This window comes from Ambystoma mexicanum, chromosome 12 (genome assembly GCF_040938575.1).
Source record: "Ambystoma mexicanum isolate Mex_15411 chromosome 12, UKY_AmexF1_1, whole genome shotgun sequence".
In the NCBI taxonomy this organism is placed as follows: domain Eukaryota; kingdom Metazoa; phylum Chordata; class Amphibia; order Caudata; family Ambystomatidae; genus Ambystoma; species Ambystoma mexicanum.
In genome coordinates, this window is record NC_090936.1 from 282,257,195 (window position 1) to 282,276,389 (window position 19,195).

Consider the following 19,195-nt stretch of genomic DNA (forward strand, 5'->3'; position numbering starts at 1 on the left):
TAAAATGTTCAACTCTTTGCTGGCTGTGGATTACCATTAAATATGCAGGCTCTCGCCCCATTGCCAGGGATTGTATTAAATGCCCATCTGTTAACCTAGCATGTAACTAGTTCTACTAGCTAGCTAGACACTCCACACCAATGCAGGATTCGTGTTATAACCTGTCTATTGTTCCTTTCTTTCCCCTTTTCTGTTATTCAATTTCCTAACGCGTATTCATGTACTAGTCTTCAGTATGTGCACAGCAAGTTGATTGGCTCCATTCCCTCCGAACTGTGTGAGGTTAGGACAGAATGTGTGATGTGGGAGAGTAGTAGAGGCGATTGGAAGAGAGTGGAGTGGAAAGAAACATGCTGTGGCTGTGTGTAAACAAAGTGAGTTTAAACTCATCCTCTTCAGCCAACCATACTTATTTTTGGTGACTAGGTGGAGCAGGACCCATGCAGCTCCGTGGCCCGGCAGCGATGCCTAAAGGGAAGCCACACATCTACAAATGGTGCATGCAGCTACAAACACAGCGGGCAGTGCCTGTTCCACTCTGCACTGCAATTTCAGCACTGGTCGCCAGCCATTATTTCCCAATTTCTAAAATGCAGGTGAACCGGTCCACGCAAGCTAGAAGAAAGAACCTGTGTGCATGGATTGGAGCGCAGTGTCGCCAACTGAATATGAGACTGACATAAGACTCCAGTTGCCTAGTTACCTCTATGAACTGTAACAATGTGGCACATTTAGCGAAGGGGTGATTGCCATGAGCGCAAGCCAGATCCCTGGGACGTCCAACGGACTGCTTGATTGAAGTACAAGAGCGAAAAGGGAAACTAATGACACCATGCAGTCTCAACTGCTGGATTATGCAGTCCCTCACAGGACACCCCCTAGAATGTTGCCTCCCAAACCAGGGAACCTGGCATCCCCTGGGTGGAGTGGAAGGCCTATTGTACAAACTACCTATGCTCAGAGGACTACAAATGGCTAACTGCAGAGAATAAGAAGAATCCCCTCCTCCATGCCTTGGGTCTAGAAGGCAAGAGGGAATTCAGAGATACCCCTTTTGACTATAGAAGACATTGGTAGTGGCGATGTGAATGTGTATGAACTGGACTTGAATTGGACACTTATTACTCACTAAAAACCAACATAACTATTAATAGGTTTAATCTTTATTTGTGAAGCAAAGACTGTGAGAAAGTGCAGAATAATACGTTTCAGCTCTACGCAACCCGTTTCTTGCAAAACTAGCACATGCATAACCATAGAGGAACATTTTTGAGATCAAATAATCATATACAATAATAACTTGAAGATTCAAGTTCGCCTTTGGATGTGTGCAGACCAATCTTTGGAGGAAAACCTGGCAATCGCTAAGAAAGTAGAACACACCGAGATATGTGCAAAGGTCATCGCTAAAAAGAAAGGCCAATCCAGTTACATTTGTAGTGTTACCGGTACTACTCCTTAGATCAACCTCATTAATATGAAAACGCAATATGAGGTTGGCTGTTTCCTGCAAATTTGGCACAGCCATAACCATGGACCAACTTATCATAGATCAAATAATCATACATACTAATAGCATAACGATCTAAGAGGGCCTTTGAATGTTTAGAGCCCCCTCCCTGGATGTAAAACTTCACTGTGGTGGGACAGGTTCAAAGGCTTGACCCCTTCAGTGAGAGCAGGCACCCCTCCCGATCTGTGCTAGCCACCCTACTAGGGCGCATGTGTGACAAATTGACTTCTGCCCTGCAAGAGCACAAGGACGAGCAGAAGCTAAAGTGCCTACTGATCCCTCACCCTTCTACAAACCAAGAGCCAACACAATCATAAAGGTAAAACAGACGCAATTATAAGATATACCTCCTACATCTTTTTTGGTAACGTGGGCCAAGGGAAGATTATACTCTTTACAGAGTATAATAGTGAATGAGGTTCACAAGCAACTCAAAGCACAAAGTACAAAAGTCCAAAATAAAGGAATGCTCAATCAAATTTATATATATATAAAAAAAAAAAATATATATATATATATATATACTGTAATTAAATACACCATGTACAATGATTACTAAAACTATAAAATATTGTAAAACTCCACCTCTATAGAAAGAAAACCAAATATGCAAGATAGCAAGAGGCAGCAGTTTGGGTAATGAGACAGGGAGAAAAGGCATACAAAGTACAACATTCAAAGGATATGTTTTTGAGTTGCAAAAAGGTATTAACCTGACTTGGACAGTCTCTAGGGCCCAACATGGAAAAAGGGGGCAGATATCAGTCAATTCCTTTGTAGTGTCTTGCCAGTTTGACAACAGCAAACCTGGCTACTCGGTGCTGTTCAGTGGTTTAATGTGGTATAAATGCGATAGCCGCGTTGGTCCAATGGCAAGCAGATGTCACAACTGGGTCGAACTGAAAAAAGCTGCAGTTCAAAACGTTACTCAAGTGATGCGTATCATGCAGATCATCAGGTTTAGTAGTCGAGGCTCAATGGCTAATGGGCTGATGACAGGATCTGCAAATGAGCGTATCCAGTTATAATGTCGCCTACAAAATCCCCAGTTACAAAAACAAATTCTTTCTTCACCTTTTTTCAATGCATATATATGTGGGGGGTGAGTTAGGGTATTAATTTATATCAAGGGGAATATGGGAGGTCTCCCCCGGCATATATATGCACTGATAAGTGCAACAGAAATGGCTTTTCAGCCGCAGGATTTTTGTAGGTGAGTTTATCAAATACAACCCAAATTTGTTGGTTGGATAAAGGGTCTTGAAGAACACAGTTCGGAAAGAACACCAGTGTCAGTTCGATAGGCGACTCATTCAGTAGTCGAAGAAGCTGGAGGTTCAAGCAGCAGTTTTGAGCAGTACAGATGTAGCCGTTCTACATTCAAGCAGAGGTACTAACATGGTTTTGGATGGTGTGGTGCTGCGACGAACAGGTTCAAATGTGTAGGACAGCGAATTGAAGATCAGCGAGTACCAAAGACAGCTCCGGAGGGTCCTGGTAGTTTGATCTGGTTTGAACACACTTGAATCATGGCTCACAGCAAACTGGCAGGAATCCTGGCTGTCTTCGCTTTCAGGAGTTGAGAGTCGAGCTACAGGGTCTCAGAGACAAGATTAGTTTTTTTCTTGGACTCCTAAAGATGGAATCAGCTGGCACACACCTTCCGGGAGTCCTTAAGAACGGCGAGGCCCCATGCACCACTGTGCTGGCAGATATGCAGGTCTTGTTCCAGCATCAGTTCACACTCAAGGATCCCTGGGAATGTTCAAGGGACAAAGCTTGTCTCTGCCTTGCAATGGTCATGACCAAACGCTGGAGCCTCTGGAGATGTTGGCGGCAGAGCTAATGTTCCATCACACTCTCTTACCGAACAGACATCAGCGTTCTAGTGTTTTTCCAAGATGGCCACTGCATGTATTTCCATCGTCCTGTCCCTCACTCGCAGCATTGCAACCTCATTCTTCGGGTAAGACGCTGCTGAGTTTTCGCTTGCTTACCTGTCTTGTACTTTGTGTCTACACTTGCAAACTTTCCTTCCTCTTCCTAGTGGCCTGTGGCTTGCTGTCCCATCTGCTTGCTTCCGCTTGCTGGATTTTGACTGGCTACCCCATCTGCTCATCTCAGCTTGCCGGACTACGTCTCTCTGTTCCTTCTGCTTTTCTCTGCCTACTTTCCTTCCTTGGTCACTGGTCCATTTCCACTTACTGTTTTCCTTTGCCCACGCTTCTACATCTCCTTCGCGATTCTCTGGACCAAGATCAGATTACGGACGGCCAGATCTACATTCCAGGGATTGTTGACTACTTCCACCTGGCAAGCTACAGCCTCATACCAGCCACAGGGCAACTATATCGGAAGCTACACCAGGCAGATCAGGGATTTTTATGCCGTAAGGATTTTTCCCTGTTTGGAGGGGTTGGTTCCACAGAGTCCCTACTGCCAGGCTTGTTGGTCCAACCAGGCAAAGAGGCCTCCAGAGTAGCTTGCCCTTATCTCTTCATGAAGAAAGAGAAGAAACGTGGGCAGAGAAGAAGAAAGAAGAAGGGTGAGCCACAAGAAGAATCACCTGAAGATACAGGTGGGGAGATTGAATAGGGATTATCAGATTCTGAGAGCAACATCTGGCTTCACCTCACAACTGGATGACTTTGCAGATGACTTTTATCCCAACAGGGTCCAACAAAACCCTCTTGAAGGGTTGAAGTCCAGAGTTGATTGAAAGACTGGTGAGAGACCCCTTCTTTTAAAGGAAAAAGCCCTCAGGTGATTGGTCTAAACCTAGCCTTCTTTGGGGGTTCAATCCGTGTCTTGGAACAAGTGGACTTTGCCTTCTGATATCACACCCCAAGCGCTTGGTGTTACAGGAAGTACAAGAAGGAAAGATAGAGTCAAAGAGAAACAATATGGTGGAATCTTCAACTAGCTGTAAAGCGCTTCTTCTATCTACACTAACCCCTACCAATTCGCTTCTCAATAGAATCAAAGGCCTTTTGATAGGCAGCACCTTGGTGTGAAGCTGCTCGATTTGAGGATGGGTGTGCCCTTTGATTCCTGTTTCCAGTACAACGTCCTGTGGAGTGGTTGTCTCTCTGGGGAGGGTGTTACCTGTCTTCACAAAGAAACAAAGAGAGGCAATCCACAAATGCTTCAGCCCTGCTAACAGTAGAAAGGGCAGCGTATCTGGGGAGAATACACATAATCCTTTCACAGCTCAGCTGGGCTCACAGAGTTGACATGTGTGATATAAAATTGCAGTGGCTGTAATAATTATGAGAAATACCATCCACCATACTGTAACTCATTTATGGCCTATATTTAAAGATGTATCGGCAACCAGGGCAGTAAACTCATAATAATGAGCTTTTAGAACAGGGGTGCATGTCTTAAATGCAGCATATTTGCTGGAGAGATTTGGCTGTCACTGCAGCTGTTAAATTGGCAATTGTTTCCTCTGAACCTGCTCTTTACCATGGCTAAAGAAGGGTCTGCAGATCCGGGAGCTGATGCAGTAGGGCACATTTACACACCATGTTTTTGTCATGGAGATTATGAAAGGGGAATCTGATTAGCAGATTACCATTTCTAAGATGGAATGACCTGCATCATTTCATTATTTAATACAAATAAAAAAAGCCAGGGCTTTCCAGATGGCAGTTCCTCACAGTATGCCAGAGCCGATCCTAACCCAGAGCTGGGGTGAGGAAGTTGGGAGGAGGGGGGGTATCAGTCCTTGAACAACCTGAGTGTGCCTTGTATGGTACAAAGTTGGTGCCACTGTTTATCACACTCTTTTCTGGCCAGAGTTCTTTCTTGTTACTTACAGGACCCCAGTTCCCAGATTCCAACACATCAACATGGGAGCACACCATGCAGAGAAGCAGAGATGCTGATTGTGATTCTTGATAATCTGACACCATTCTGACAACCTGCAGGGACAACGACTTCCCAGGGTTAAAGGAAGGATGTGAAGATGGCAAAACACTGAAGAAACCGGGCCACAGAATCCCCAAAAATGACCTTGAAAAAAAGGGGGTTGGGCCCGGTGTTTCTTTTTAAAGCTGTGTGCCATTGTAATCCAGCCCCCTGGGAAAGCGTAGGGGTAGATTAGCCAGAGTGGTTAGGTGTTAATAAAGACCAATGTAAACGTGGAGGAAGTAGAAACCAAGGAAAGCCCAGTCATAAAAGACACACACTCACAAGAGAAGATGAAGGGTGTTCGAGTGAGGTCAGGAGGAGAGTTGAGGCCCAGAAGTTGCAGTCTAGTGCGGAGCAGTTGCGGTAAGTGGTGGATGACAGTGCATGTAAGGTTGGTATTCTGTGTGTGGAGAGAGTGGTATCAAGCTTGAGAGAATGGAGTGGCTGTCATGAGAGTCATTGTTAGAGTAAGTGGTCATAGACATGGGTGTGGGAGGAAGGAGAGAGAGAGTAGAAAGTAAAAATAGATAGTGGAAGGTAAGATTGGTACGGAGAGAGGGGGAGTGAGAGAGGGAGTCTGAATTAAAGAGAGACAAGGGGGAGTAGGAGAGAGGAAATAGGTGTAGTGGGAGAGGTTGTAGAGAAATGAGCGAGCACTAGGAGGGACGGAGAGAGGGGGAAGGAGGAAGCAAGGGTATAGAGGTATGAGGAAAGGCGAGAGAGGGGTCCCAGGAAATTCAGGGGAGAGAGAAGAGAGAAAAAGAAAGGTGAAGATAGAGAGAGTTGGAGAACTGGAGCTAGATAGAGAAGGAGGGACAAGATTAGCTAAAGGAAAGAAAGAGGTGAGAGGGAGAAGACACTATCTTAAACATATTTCATATCATCACAGTAGTGATTCCTTAGAAAGTCCCAGAGGTAGTAAGTTAGATAAGGCTATGGCCATTATGTCTTCATCAAAATACAGAATAGAACCAGACAGTAGAGGTTACCAATCACTAGTCTTTCACTCCAACCTGTTCGAGATAGGGAAGCCTGAGCTAAGGTGGAGGGAGTCCATGGTTGATTGAGGGGTACACCATTGAACCCCCCTTAGTCAGGCCTTCCTGCAGTCAATCATCAGACAAATAATGAACTCTGTAAATAAATTGCCACTGCATATCAGAGTCCTTGAATTATTGAAGCCATCTGTGACAGTGGCCATTCTGTCTCTGAATATCACAAGTGCAGCAAGTGTTCGTGCTCTATCTTACACACAGGCAGAATCCTGGTCTCGAATATGATTGATATAGTTGTTCTCAATATTCAATAATAACTAAGGATCAGTGAAGGGGCCTGGAAGAAGCTGGGCTCAATATACTCCTGAACAAACCTGTCACCCAGAGAGCAGGGAGGATCGAGGGCACATGCATAAACATGCTGCAATACTTCCATGTGGAATTCAGAGACAGAATGGCCACAGTGAGGGGTTTGTTAGTGAAGAAGGGTGTGGAAGTACTGGGCTGGAGTGATAAGGCATCACTGAATATTAAATTAGCTATCACTAAAGAAGTACCAGTGGCAGAGACAGGCTGGAAAATCCACTGGGCGAGAAATCACAAAGCATTAAACACATCCTTTGTATGCCTTAGAGGGTACTGCCACAGAATCGTACTAAAACCAGGAGCTCCCTCAGTGTCTCAAAGTGCTGACAATTCTGTTAGTGTTGAAGCAAGATTTTAAGAAAGCACTCAAACGCTTAGTAACAGAATGCATAATTGAACCCATCCAGGCTGCAGAGTGGCTTTGTCCAATTGTGGTGGCCCTTAAGAAAACATGAAAGAACAGAATATGTGTATACTTAAGGGATTTAAACAAAAATATACTTGTGGGCAAATTTTCCTTACCCATCATTACAGACATGTGGATCTGCACATGTGGAGCAGATCCATTCACATCTCGAGATTTGTCTGCAGTGTGTCATAAAATCCAATGTTAGCTAAAGATTGCATACACTTCACATCCTTCGTCCACCCTTTGGATTGTTTTGGTATTGCAGGATGCTTATTGGACTAGCATCTGGGGCAGTCGAATTTCAAAGGCCAATGAGCTGCATCCTAAAAGGGGCAGAGGGCACCATAGTGTATTAAGATGATATTCAAGTGTATAGTAAAGGGGAAGCCGAACACAACGCAATGTTACAAGCAGTTTATGGTAGACTCAAAGACCAAGGATTAACAATCAAGGTGACCAAATGCAGGTTCAGGGCTAGTGAAGTATACTTGGGCCATGTCATAAAGGTGCAAGGTTATAAACCAAAAAGAGATGCTATTAAAGCCAGTAGGAAGTCCCCACAGCCATAGAACGAAGATAAGGTACAATCCCTCGTGGGGTTAGCAGAGTATTATAATACATTCATAAGCAATTTTGCAGCGATTACAATGCTTCTACGCGCACTGCTGAACAACTTGTAAAATTCCCGTGGATTTAAGCATGGGAGGAAGCATTGAGGAAATCCGTAGCACCTGAGGACTAGGTGGGTTCATGATAGGTAAACCAGTATTAGTGACAGTAGATGCCAGTTCTGGGGGACTGAGTGCTGTACTTTCCAAAGGAGAACAAGGAAAATAAAAAGTAGTGTTCCATGCCTCTCTCTGTCACAGAAACTGAAGCCAGTTATTCAGTTATCGAAGTGGAATTGCTTGCATGTGTTTGATGAATACACTACTTTTGTTGTTATATACAGGGAAGACCATTTCTGGTTTACACAGACTGCAAGCCTCTCATTGAGGTCCTGTCTATCAAAGGAATGTCCAAGCCCATAGTGCATAGAACGGTTGAGATTGAAGCCTCAGGAATGTGACTTTCGTATTGAATACTTACTAAGAGTTCAAAGGGTGCCTGATTTCCTTTTGCGCATGCCCGCTGAGGATGAGAAAGGTTCTGTAATGGAAGTGGTTACCAGCGTGTTGCTGATCTCGAATGCAGAGATCTCCAGACAAGAATGAGAGAGTGAGTTACTTAAAGATAGTACTCTAATAAAGGTGATGCACTCGAACAATGAAGGGTGGCCTTAAAAATATACATGGACAATCAGACCGTACCTGACTGGGAGGTCAAGGATGAATTGTCTGTAGATATCAGCTTGCTGCTCTGGGGACACACACCGCCTACACCCACTAGGGACAGGATAACACAAGTGGCTCATTTGGAACAACCGGGCATCACCAGCACCAACAGGAAAGTCAGGGAAAGGTATTGGTGGCATTGCCTAAACATATTAAATGAAAAACTTGCTGGTCATAGCTTTAATAGCTCACAGAGTCTCACAGAGGTTTTAAGGATTTCATTGGAAGTTAAAATAAAGGTGCATCAACTGTTCTTCCTGTTAGTGGATAGGTTTTTCAGTGTAAAAACATGAGGTTCAATAGGATCTACCGGCTGGAAAAGGGCTTTAGAAGTGGAACTATGGCTGTCCCTCTCGCTTGTCTTTCCACAACCTCTTTCCTAGCCCCGGCATCTGTAACCTCGGCAAGTGCCATTTATTGTTGACCTCTATTGTCTAATGTCTGGCTTATTCTAATACTGTTTATCCTAAAAAGGTTCACCTACTCCCTCAGGGACTACCTAACTTTCCCTACTCTCGTCACACGCTAGTGTACGAAATTGGAATGGGGCTGTACCATGCAATAGCTCTGTAAGATTTACATGGTTCCACTCAATGACCACTGTTACCTTGCCCTTCTACTCTACCTGCCTCCACTCCTTGACTCCTCCCCACCATCTTCATTTTCCTCCTTTCCTTGGTCTTCCCTGTTATTCTGCTTACTAACTTTTATTCCCTAACTCCTCATCGGTATGAGCACAGCCCTTTGATTGGTTCCTTTGTCTTGAAACTGTACAAGGTTTGGATGGAATGTGGGAGAGTGGTAGAGGCGGTTGGAAGAGAGCATATGATATAAGGACACACTGCGGGGGGGGGGTTGTATATGTAACAATAAAGTTTGTTGAAACTCACCTTCGTGAGTCAACCATAGTTCAGATTGCTTTTAAAGACCCAGATAGCCCCCTCCTGGTGTCTATATATTCAATTATGCAGATTTGAAAATTTCTTCTACCGTTTACCCACATAGAGAAGCCAGTCACAGCAGAGGAATGGAGAATATCTGCGATCCGCCCATCACAATAGCTCCCCATGCAACTTTCCTTTAGCAGCAAGACTATGGAGGACGAAAGTATTGGCAGGTTGGTAGGAGGCTGAAGATTGGTATTTCTACATAGCTCATGCCCCATCTACATCCCTGGCCCCAACTTCGCTGCAGAGGATGGCGGGATAGGCAAGAGGGGAGCAGGGACATAAATGCTCATTGTTCAGTACCTGCTTTCTCTTTCTCTCTCCTCAACAACATCCCTGTCCCCTTTGATTTTGTGAATGAAAATGAGCACACTGGGCAGGTCAATAGGAGCTTTGAATGAGCCTGAGTGCTCTGACATTGCTTTGAGCAAGAGAGAGGCCTGGAATCCCTTCTCTTCCCTGGTCTGCTTTGCATTGATACTGTGGTGATCCAGAAAGAGGACTATTACAACAAGACAATTTTCTGAATGGAAGTGCCCATTTAACTAAAAAAAAAGAACTCCTCGCCTGGCCCTATTGCTGTAAGGGACTTCCCTATCTTTGAACTTAAAGTTAAAGTGCTCATCAGGATGATTCACCAAAATAATCTGTCCAAACCTATATTATCTAACTGGCCCTACCACTAGAGAAAACAAAGGGACAATATCAGTAGGGATCAGCAATTCGACTTGGTTTGCTCTGGTAGCTGACCTCTTTCCCCAAACAAATGTTCTATATCCTTCTTGGTTCTTCTCTGGTTTCCCCGCATGGGCCTCTAGGCCATAGTCTGGTTCAACAAATGTCTAAAATTCTAATGAGAAGGACGGGTATTTCTCCTGCATTCCCGGTCCTGGCTCCCCTCTGCAAACTTTATAGAGCAAAGTAATGCTTTCTTAGTCTCAACAGCCATAAAGAAAACTTTCATTAGACTTCACTGAAATAACAATGCTAGATTCCTCGGTTTCTCCCACTTTTGTTAAACACATTTTATAAGTTCATATCCTATGTTTTGTGTTCGGTTTTGGAGTATGCCAAGTGACTTATTCTCAGGTAGATATCTGGCGATTCCTACTGGATCTATTGAGAGGTACTTTCACCTTTTGGCTCACTGTTTTCAAATGTCTTTTTGACAGTAGGCAGCTCTCACTGACTTTATCTCCCTCGTGCCCACTAGCCCTTCCTTTGTGCACCATTTTGGGTACTCAGTATCTCTCTGCGGCAATCACATTCAAGTTTCTAAAAGAATTATTTAATATGTCTTCTTTTCTGGAATTGCTTGAGTTTCATTCTCATTCATTTTTAAATGTGTTTTACAACAGGTTTTTCCTTCAGGCGTTTCGCCTATTGCCTATTGCCTCTAGCACTTAACTGCATTTTAAAATCAAAGACTTAATCCAACACTTAATAATCCTAAATAAAGGAAATTGTAAAATTGTAACGTTCAATCTTATGTACAGTAATGTATGTGATACTTAACGGTTCCACACTATTTAACAATGACATTATTTCACCAGGTTAAAAAGTTTGATTTCAGAGGGGATTCAGAAATGTTAATCTATAGTAACTCAGTAATTGGAAGTCTAACATTGCCTAACCTGGGTATCATGTTAATTAATCTAAAAAGTTGAACACATAAGTGTGATTAGTTGGAATTAAGTCACTTCTATGTGTCATACAAAACTGCATACTGATTCACATTTAGAATATTCTTAAAAGTTGCTTACCCTAAGAAGGAAGTTTAATCTGGCCAAGGCCTCTAAGAAAATGTCAGCTCCTTTGTTGGTGTATTCATATCTCCCGGCAATGAAGAAAAAAAAGGTCTTGTCAAGGTTAAAGTCGAGATGGCTAAAATAAATGCAAAACAAATGATTGTTACTACTATCACCACTGTCGTTACATACAAAAAACAGTGATTGAATATCAAGCTATATATAGACCACCACACACACAATTTGAATACAGTAATGAGTGTCATGTGACTGGGTGAGCTCTGCACAGCGTCCAGTAACCCAAAGTTCATCAAAGTCTTTCCTCCTTTGTTCATTAACTCGAACAAAAGGGTTCATCTTCGAAACATGTTTACAAGGATTTTGGGGTAACTCAACAGCCCTCCGTCTGTTGGTGTCTTGGTTTCCGCAATAGTCCTGCTGTTTCTCTTTATGAATATGGCTGGCATCCTCCCACATCCAGTCACTGGAGCTGTTGCAGCTGTGTCTCAATCACAGCGTGCAGTAATAGCTCTAGCATGGCAAGCCAACAGGCCTTCTCATCGGAGTTTCCATAGAGTGCTGGTGACAGTTTAATCACTTCTCTTCCATCGGGTCCTGATGTCCACCCACTGATATACTTCTCTTAATCTGTACAGATGCTGACCCACCTCATCGTCCTGCCACTCGCATGTTCCTCCTCCCACACTGGGCTCAGCCATCTCAATTCAGGGCCTCACCCCTAATGTGGACAAAACATTCCCTCTCATACCTTCCTCCTCTGTCTAGTTAGAATGCCACTAGTCTTCTCCCTCTCCATCTGCTTCGCACTTGCCTCTGAATGATACACTGATGACTGCTGTTTTCCTCTTTGCACCCTCTACTCTTCTCTTCCTTTCACCCTCCGTTGCTCTTTAACCCAATGCCAAATCTCTTCAACTCTGCTCCTCGATTGCATCAAACACTCACACTACCCCTTTCTTCATCACCTCTTTTAATCCCATTTTTCTCCTTCCCTAGTCTGAGTTTGGACTAGGTTTCATGTGTACCTTTTTACTTACTTTGATATGCCACTGGCTTGATTTGAAGTACTGCTGTGGCTTAGCTTTGCTACAAGCTAGTGTTGCTTCTATGTAGGAAGGCTGGACAGTGGTTATAAAAGCCCAATTTCCCATCCGGAGATGGACTAGTGCCTCTATCCGGGAGGAAGGTCACATATGAATCCTGCTGGTGGGTTAACACTTGTGAAGTGTTGTTTTGTCTGTAGCTGGGAATCACAAATGCAGTTTTTATTTCTGTTAAATAAGTTGTGCTGGAATCAAGTCGGACAACTGCATACTCAGGTTTCACTGTTTTGGGAATATTAAGGCAAGAAGTCCTGACCTCCTTGGTGGGAATACTTTGTTTTTTTTGGCATATACATCTTTCCCTAGAAGGGCAACGGGCTATGATTGAGTATCAGTGATGATTCTCCTTTCTGCAGGAAGGGGGCCAAATTGGGATGACCAGGGGATTCTCCAATACTGACCTTGGGCCCATCATCCACTAGCTTAGTAAAGTACCTTGCCCCTTCAATCACCCCACTATCAGGCTCAAAACAAGGCAGGGGACTTTGCCAGTGCAATACCGTGACTGTTTCCCATTATGTTGTGCTACATTTCCTGAATGTCCCACAGTATGGCTTAGGGGAATTTACCTTTGAAAGTTCCTGCATACACACCTATGTTTTTGGTATTGTTATTTTGCATTTATATAGCGCCTTATATACCATTGGTATGGTCTGAAGGCGCTGCTAGGTTGAACGCCCTTGGGAACCGAAGTTCATATCAGTAGAGAGTAGAGAGAGTCATAAAGGGTGCATGTGAGCACCGGGTATGTGTGCAGCTTGTGCGGTATCCGTGTACTAGCTGCTTTCTAGCGGTAGGTGTGCTGGTTGAGAGGTCAGGAGTATGTGTTCGTTCTGGCAGGATTTATCCAGATCGGATGTGGCTGCGTTAGGCCTGAGAAGAACGCCTGGCTGGGTGGTGTATTAGCCGCAGTGATTACTTAGAATGGTGTGGAGTGAGCGGCGAGTGTTGATATGAGAACAGTTATACCGAATGGTGACATAGTATCACTGTGTTTTAGTTGAGTGGTGATGTAAGGAGAGAGTAAGCGTGATGGTGGGATAAGATGGGTTATATGCCCTTTCAGACATTCTCTGCATTCCTAAATCATACTATATGCGTCGCAAGCTCTCGTCCGTTCCATGCACTCCTATGCACTCCATGCATCTCAGTCTGCTCCATATATTTCGGTCACGCATTCATGCATTCTGGCCTCTATGCACTCACCCCCCCTACGCACTCACCCCCTCTATGCACTCGCTCCCTCTACACACTTGCCCCCTCTACGCACTCGCCCCCTCTATGCATTCACCCCCTCTACGCACTCGCCCCCTCTACGCGCTCGCCCCTTCTACGCATTCACACCCTCTACGCACTCACACGCTCTACACACTCACCCTCTGCGCTCACCCCCTCTACGCACTCACCCCCTCTATGCCCTTTCCTCCTCTATGCCTTCGCTCCCTCAATGCACTCACCCCCTCTACGCACTCACCCCCTATACATACTCACCCCCTATATGCACTCACACCCTCTATGCACTCATCTCCTCTACGCACTTACCTCCTGTATGCACTCGCCCCCTCTACGCACTCGTCCCCTTTACGTACTCGCCCCCTCTATGTGCTCACCCCCTCTATGCACTCGCCCCCTCTACGCACTTGCCCCCTCTACGCACTCGCCCCCTCTACAAACTCACCCCCTCTAAACACTCGCCCCCTCTACACACTCGCCCCCTCTACGCACTTACCCCCTCTATGCCTTTGCTCCCTCTATGCACTCACCCCCTCTACGGACTCACCCCCCTATACGTACTCACCCCCTATACACACTCACACCCTCTATGCACTCATCCCCTCTACGCACTTACCTCCTGTATGCACTCACCCCTTCTACGCACTCGTCCCCTCTGCGTACTCGCCCCCTCTACGTGCTCACCCCCCTCTATGCACTCGCGCCCTCTACACACTCACCCCCTCTACTTACTCCCCACACTACGCACTCACACCCTCTATGCACTCGCTCCTTGTATGCTCTCGTCCCCTCTACGTACTTGCCCCCCTCTACGTGCTCACCCCCCTCTATGCACTCACCCCCTCTACACACTTCCCCATTTCTCTACGCAGTCACGCTCAATACGCACTCACGCTCTATACGCACTCACGCTCTATACGCACTCGCGCTCGATACGCACTCACGTTTTATACGCACTCATCCCTTCTAGCCTTAAGCCTTAAGAATACACCAACTCTCAAAGATAATTCAAGTGTTTTTATTGAAAGGATTGTGAAGGGCTTCCCTTTAGGGCGTTCCTCTCTCTATCTCCCTCTAGTCTCCCCTAGGCAGTTTCTTCCTTAATCCAGGCTTCCCTAAGCCCCAAGATGGCCACCAGATATCGGTCGCACCTACCGTCTAATAACAGACAGGCTGTGGTCATGATGGCTTAAGGGCAGTCTTAGTCTCTCTCAGTCTCTCTCAGTCTCTCTCTCTCAGTCTCTCTCTCTCAGTCTCAGAGTCTCTCTCAGAGTCTCTCAGTCTCCCTCTCTCTCTCTCTCTCTCTCTCTCTCTCTTTCTCTTTTCCGTGCATGCTCTTATACTCCTTGCCCTGATGTTTTATCCTTCCTCTCTATTCCTTCTACTGTACTCCATCTCTTCCTTCCACTCTCCTTTGTCTCTCCCTCTCTTGCTCTTTCCCTCCTTCCCTCTGATATTCTCTATTACTCCTACTCTCTTCCATTCTCTATTATAACCCTCACCCCTCCAATATACTACTCTTGTGACTACACACCACTCTCTCCCATTCACACTACTAATGTCTCCCTTCCACACAACTTCTCTCTCCTATTCACACTACTACTCTCTCCCCTCCACACTACAGCTCTACACTACACTCCACCCACACCTTGCCCCACAGTCACCATACTGTCTCTCTCAGTCACCTTTCCACTCAGTGTCATTCATTCCCTACTCTCCCTCTGTTATTCTCACTCCCTCACCTTGCATGCACTCTCACACCCAAGTACCACTTTCTCCCACCAAAGAACACCTCACCTTGGACACTCTTTCAGCAGTCCTCATTCACGCTCCTCTGCACCGTCCTTCTTCCACTTGGTTGGTCCTCCTTCTCCTACCTTGACCTCACTAGAATCATCAAATCTGCATTGATTTCCATGCCCCTTTATTCCTCCCTCTTCCCCTTTCATTAGTTCTCTCTTCATCTGGTTCCCCGGGCCAACACTGGCTTCCTTTTCAGGTGCTGGGTTACAGCTAAGAAAACATAACATTCTTTAAAACCAACTCTCCATTACGTCCGCAGTATTTCCAGCATTTGGTAACGACAGCCCGCTCAGAGTATAGTACATGTTGGAGCTTGTATGTTCTCTGGCATTGGATAATGGTGGCTTGTTAAATGTAGGGTACATTACATGGTACATGTCATGTAGAGCGTCTGGACTGCCAGTCTGATGCACTGACTGCTCTGCGGTCTTGTAGTTCCTCTCCATCTATCTCTCAGTTGGGTTTGTGAGGAACTAATGGTGGCAACAGTAAAGACAGGCAATCAAGGGTGTTTATTAAACTGTATATGCGGGTTGGAAAAATGCCTAATCTAAATCTAAAATGGGAGCAAGCTATGACCATCAAATAATAATAAGGCAGTCCTAGTCGCGTCTTGTCATATAAAAGGGCCTATAGAAGGAAAAACCTATTGCCAATCCTTACAACCAAATAGTGTGGGATAGGATTCACAAGAAAGAAAGAAGTGTTCATAAATGATAAGTCAGGATGTGGTAGCCGGTGGTCTCCCTACCCCATGTTTTCAGCACCGGACAAGGCAGGACTCCTGAGCACAGCACAATCGCGAGCTTTCCCAGCACGAGATGAAAGTTCTATTTCTCAGGTATCAGCAGCATCAGATTGAGCAGTCGGCCAATCGGCCTGTGGCCGAAGAGAATTAGAGCTCACTGGACTGTGGCCCGGTTTTTATTAGCACTTAGGGGCCGATTTATTACTCAAACACATAATAAATCATGTCGATTTGAACATTTCCACTCTCAGCTGCCTCTCAGCCTGATGGCGCCAATGGCCGCAGGTCTGCCTGGGCGGGCGTGGCATGGTGTTATTTTGTTTCCTTTCCTAAAAGTAACAACAGGCAGGCCGCCTCTGCAGCACACGCCCTTGTGCCCACAGGGGAGAGAGAGAGCAGAGCAGGACATTTGGCATTCAGTTTCGTTTTGCTTCCTTTTGAATTTTGCTTTCAAAAGGAAGCAAGACTTTGAGTGCTGACCAGTGGCCGAAGTGTGCAGGAGTGGGTGGGAAAGCGCTGCTCCTTTACTTTTTTTTTTGGTTTCACCTTTCCTATACTTTTTTAAAAAAAGAAACCAATTTTCAGCTGAACGTAATTTAGGTACAGCTGAAATTTCAACCATTCAGTTTTCTATTAAAGATATTTTCGTTCAGTGTTTCACTTGAACTACTAATGTTTCACTTGAACTACTACCTTCCGGGTGCTGTAGATGTCTTAGCAAAACAGAGGTATTGTACTTCTCTGGCTTTGCAATTCATCACAGTTCTTTCCCCTGAGTTACTATTTCTCAGGGTTATAGGCCAAAGGTTCGAATCAAAAGGTTCGAATTACAATAGGTTCGAATCAAAAGGACCGAAAACAAAAAAGTTCTAAATATTATTTTTTCTTACATTTTTTTTTTGGGGGATCCCCCCTCCAACCGCTGTTTTTGTGGTAAAAACCACTTTTTTTACCTACACGTAAACCCCAAAAAATATATAATAAAAAAATAATTCGAACCTTTTGTAATCGATCCTTTAACTGGACACCATTTCTCAGAATGCTGTAGATGTTTTCACAAAGAGGAGGTATTGTGCTTCTCTATCCTTGCCATTCTCCACTGATGTTTCACTTGAACGTCTACTCCAATTATGGGTGTGGGTCCCTGACTCACAGGGGTTTCCTGCTAGATTCTGTCCATCTGGTTTACCCTCCTGACAGGCTCTATGACAATGATCATCCTCTTGGATGTCTTGTTGAGCTCCGAGGGTGGAGGTCCCAGACTCGCACCTGTCTCTCTGATATCATTCCACCTGGTCTGCCAGGTATTGTGACTTTGAAGATCTCTTTGGAAGCTTTGTTTGGATTTGTGGGTGCGGGTCCCAGACTCACACCTATTTCCCCTCCAATTCTGTCCTCCTGGTATACAAGCTCACCAGATACTGTGAATATGAAAATATTGTTGGATAGCTTTAAGCCGACATGGGTCCTAATTGGTAGTCCTCCCTTCTTTCAGGTCTCCTGCCAACCGTCCTGGCCTCCCCGACCTCTATGGAGAGCTTACCAGCAAGCTCTGGGTGCTTTTGGACATTGCAGCTGCTTTCTGTTACTTACAGGGACTGCAGTGGCTCCTCAGCAGTTCCCGGCTTCTGGGCTGCACGTCCCAACTTCTCCACATGCTCCACCATTCCTGGTCAGCTATTCACCCAGGTGTGTGCTTTTCTCTGCCCTCTGAGTATGACGGACATGTTGGGAATGCCTCTACAGACGATTAAACGTCCCGCTCTCGGTATATGCCGTACCCCGTCTCCTTCACTGTTGGGATTCGAATATCCCATTTCCTGCTAGTAGGGTCTCTCTACATTGTGTCCTTCTTCCCGTTTTATGTTGCATTCACATTTGCTTGATTCGAATTGACCAGTGAGCTTGTACTGGTTCACTGTAGCATTCCAGTCCTCTGCACTTCTTCCTCGTCACAGTGTTACAGTCATTGCTGTACTCAGGGTCCTTTCTCGTCTCAGTATTTCTTGGGGAAGTGATGTTTTCTACTTTACAAGAATATATGGGAATGTGTGTATCTGGGTTATCCTTCATGGATAAAAGGGTGAGGAAGGTTGGGGTGCAGTGGGAACATACTGTGTTCTCCCTGACTTGTACTCCCTCATCCCATAGGGGTTTTCCCCTCCCCATGGGATCCTCCAACAGTGTACCACCCCAGTATGGACTATGGCCACACCAAGCTGGCCCTATGGGAAGGGTCTTCCCCCATGGTAGAAGAGACGACATCCAGGGATTCGTCACAGGAATAATTATATTTATTCATATGGAAAACTGCTCACAATTAATATTCCATTGGCCACAGCCTACTTTAAAGATGACCACTTTGTTTTATGTCTATTACTGAGGTGCTGGTTGGGATTGAGGTATTAGACTGAGACATTACTTTTGCCTCATCTTGGAATACAGTACATTCTTCTCAAGTGTGTGAACAAAGGAAAGGCAGCAGTAAGTGCTGATTGCAAAATCGTTGGGATCTTTGCAAACTGTGAAATGCCTTTTATTAAACCCAGGGTGGACACGGCTAGGTACAGCAGCTCCAGACGGAAAGTGCTGGAGGAGGAGGGAGGATGACGGATGAGACAAAGATGGGAATTGAGAGCAGTGGGGCGAGCTGCCGGGACAGGGCTATTGTGCTTCAGCTGAGTGGCAACTGAGGGATTGTTGCACTGTGGTGGACTTTGACTTCAGCAGCACCCGCCAGTTCTACAGTCAGCACTGTCTGGTCTGCCAGGGGCAGGGCTTGATCTCCAGGAAACCCCTGTATCATCTCCTGCCTCTTCCTTTCCTTTGGTGTCTAAAACATATCGTTCAACACACCTTTATCTAGAACGTGTTGTCTTCCTTAAACTTATTTTCAGCTCGAATCAAACGTCACCCATAGTCTTGAATTCCATTACCATCCTAGAAAACGTCACCATTTCCCACAAATTCCTCTCTGTTGCAGTCTATAGAATACCCATCAAAACCTCTGGTGTGACCCTCTTTGGAGTCTTAAGGTGTTGGATATGTTTTATTCTGCTC

At 45.2% G+C, this 19,195-nt stretch overlaps 1 protein-coding gene across 2 annotated transcripts in view; it reads right to left on the minus strand.

The window, feature by feature from the left end:
- GYS2 (glycogen synthase 2) overlaps nt 1–19,195 on the minus strand; it is a 919,141-nt gene that overhangs the window by 389,919 nt on the left and 510,027 nt on the right. For both annotated transcript variants that reach the window (XM_069628441.1, XM_069628442.1), the window contains one exon: nt 11,243–11,363. In XM_069628441.1, the coding sequence (XP_069484542.1) occupies nt 11,243–11,363 (121 nt within the window). The remainder of the gene's footprint in view (nt 1–11,242; nt 11,364–19,195) is intronic.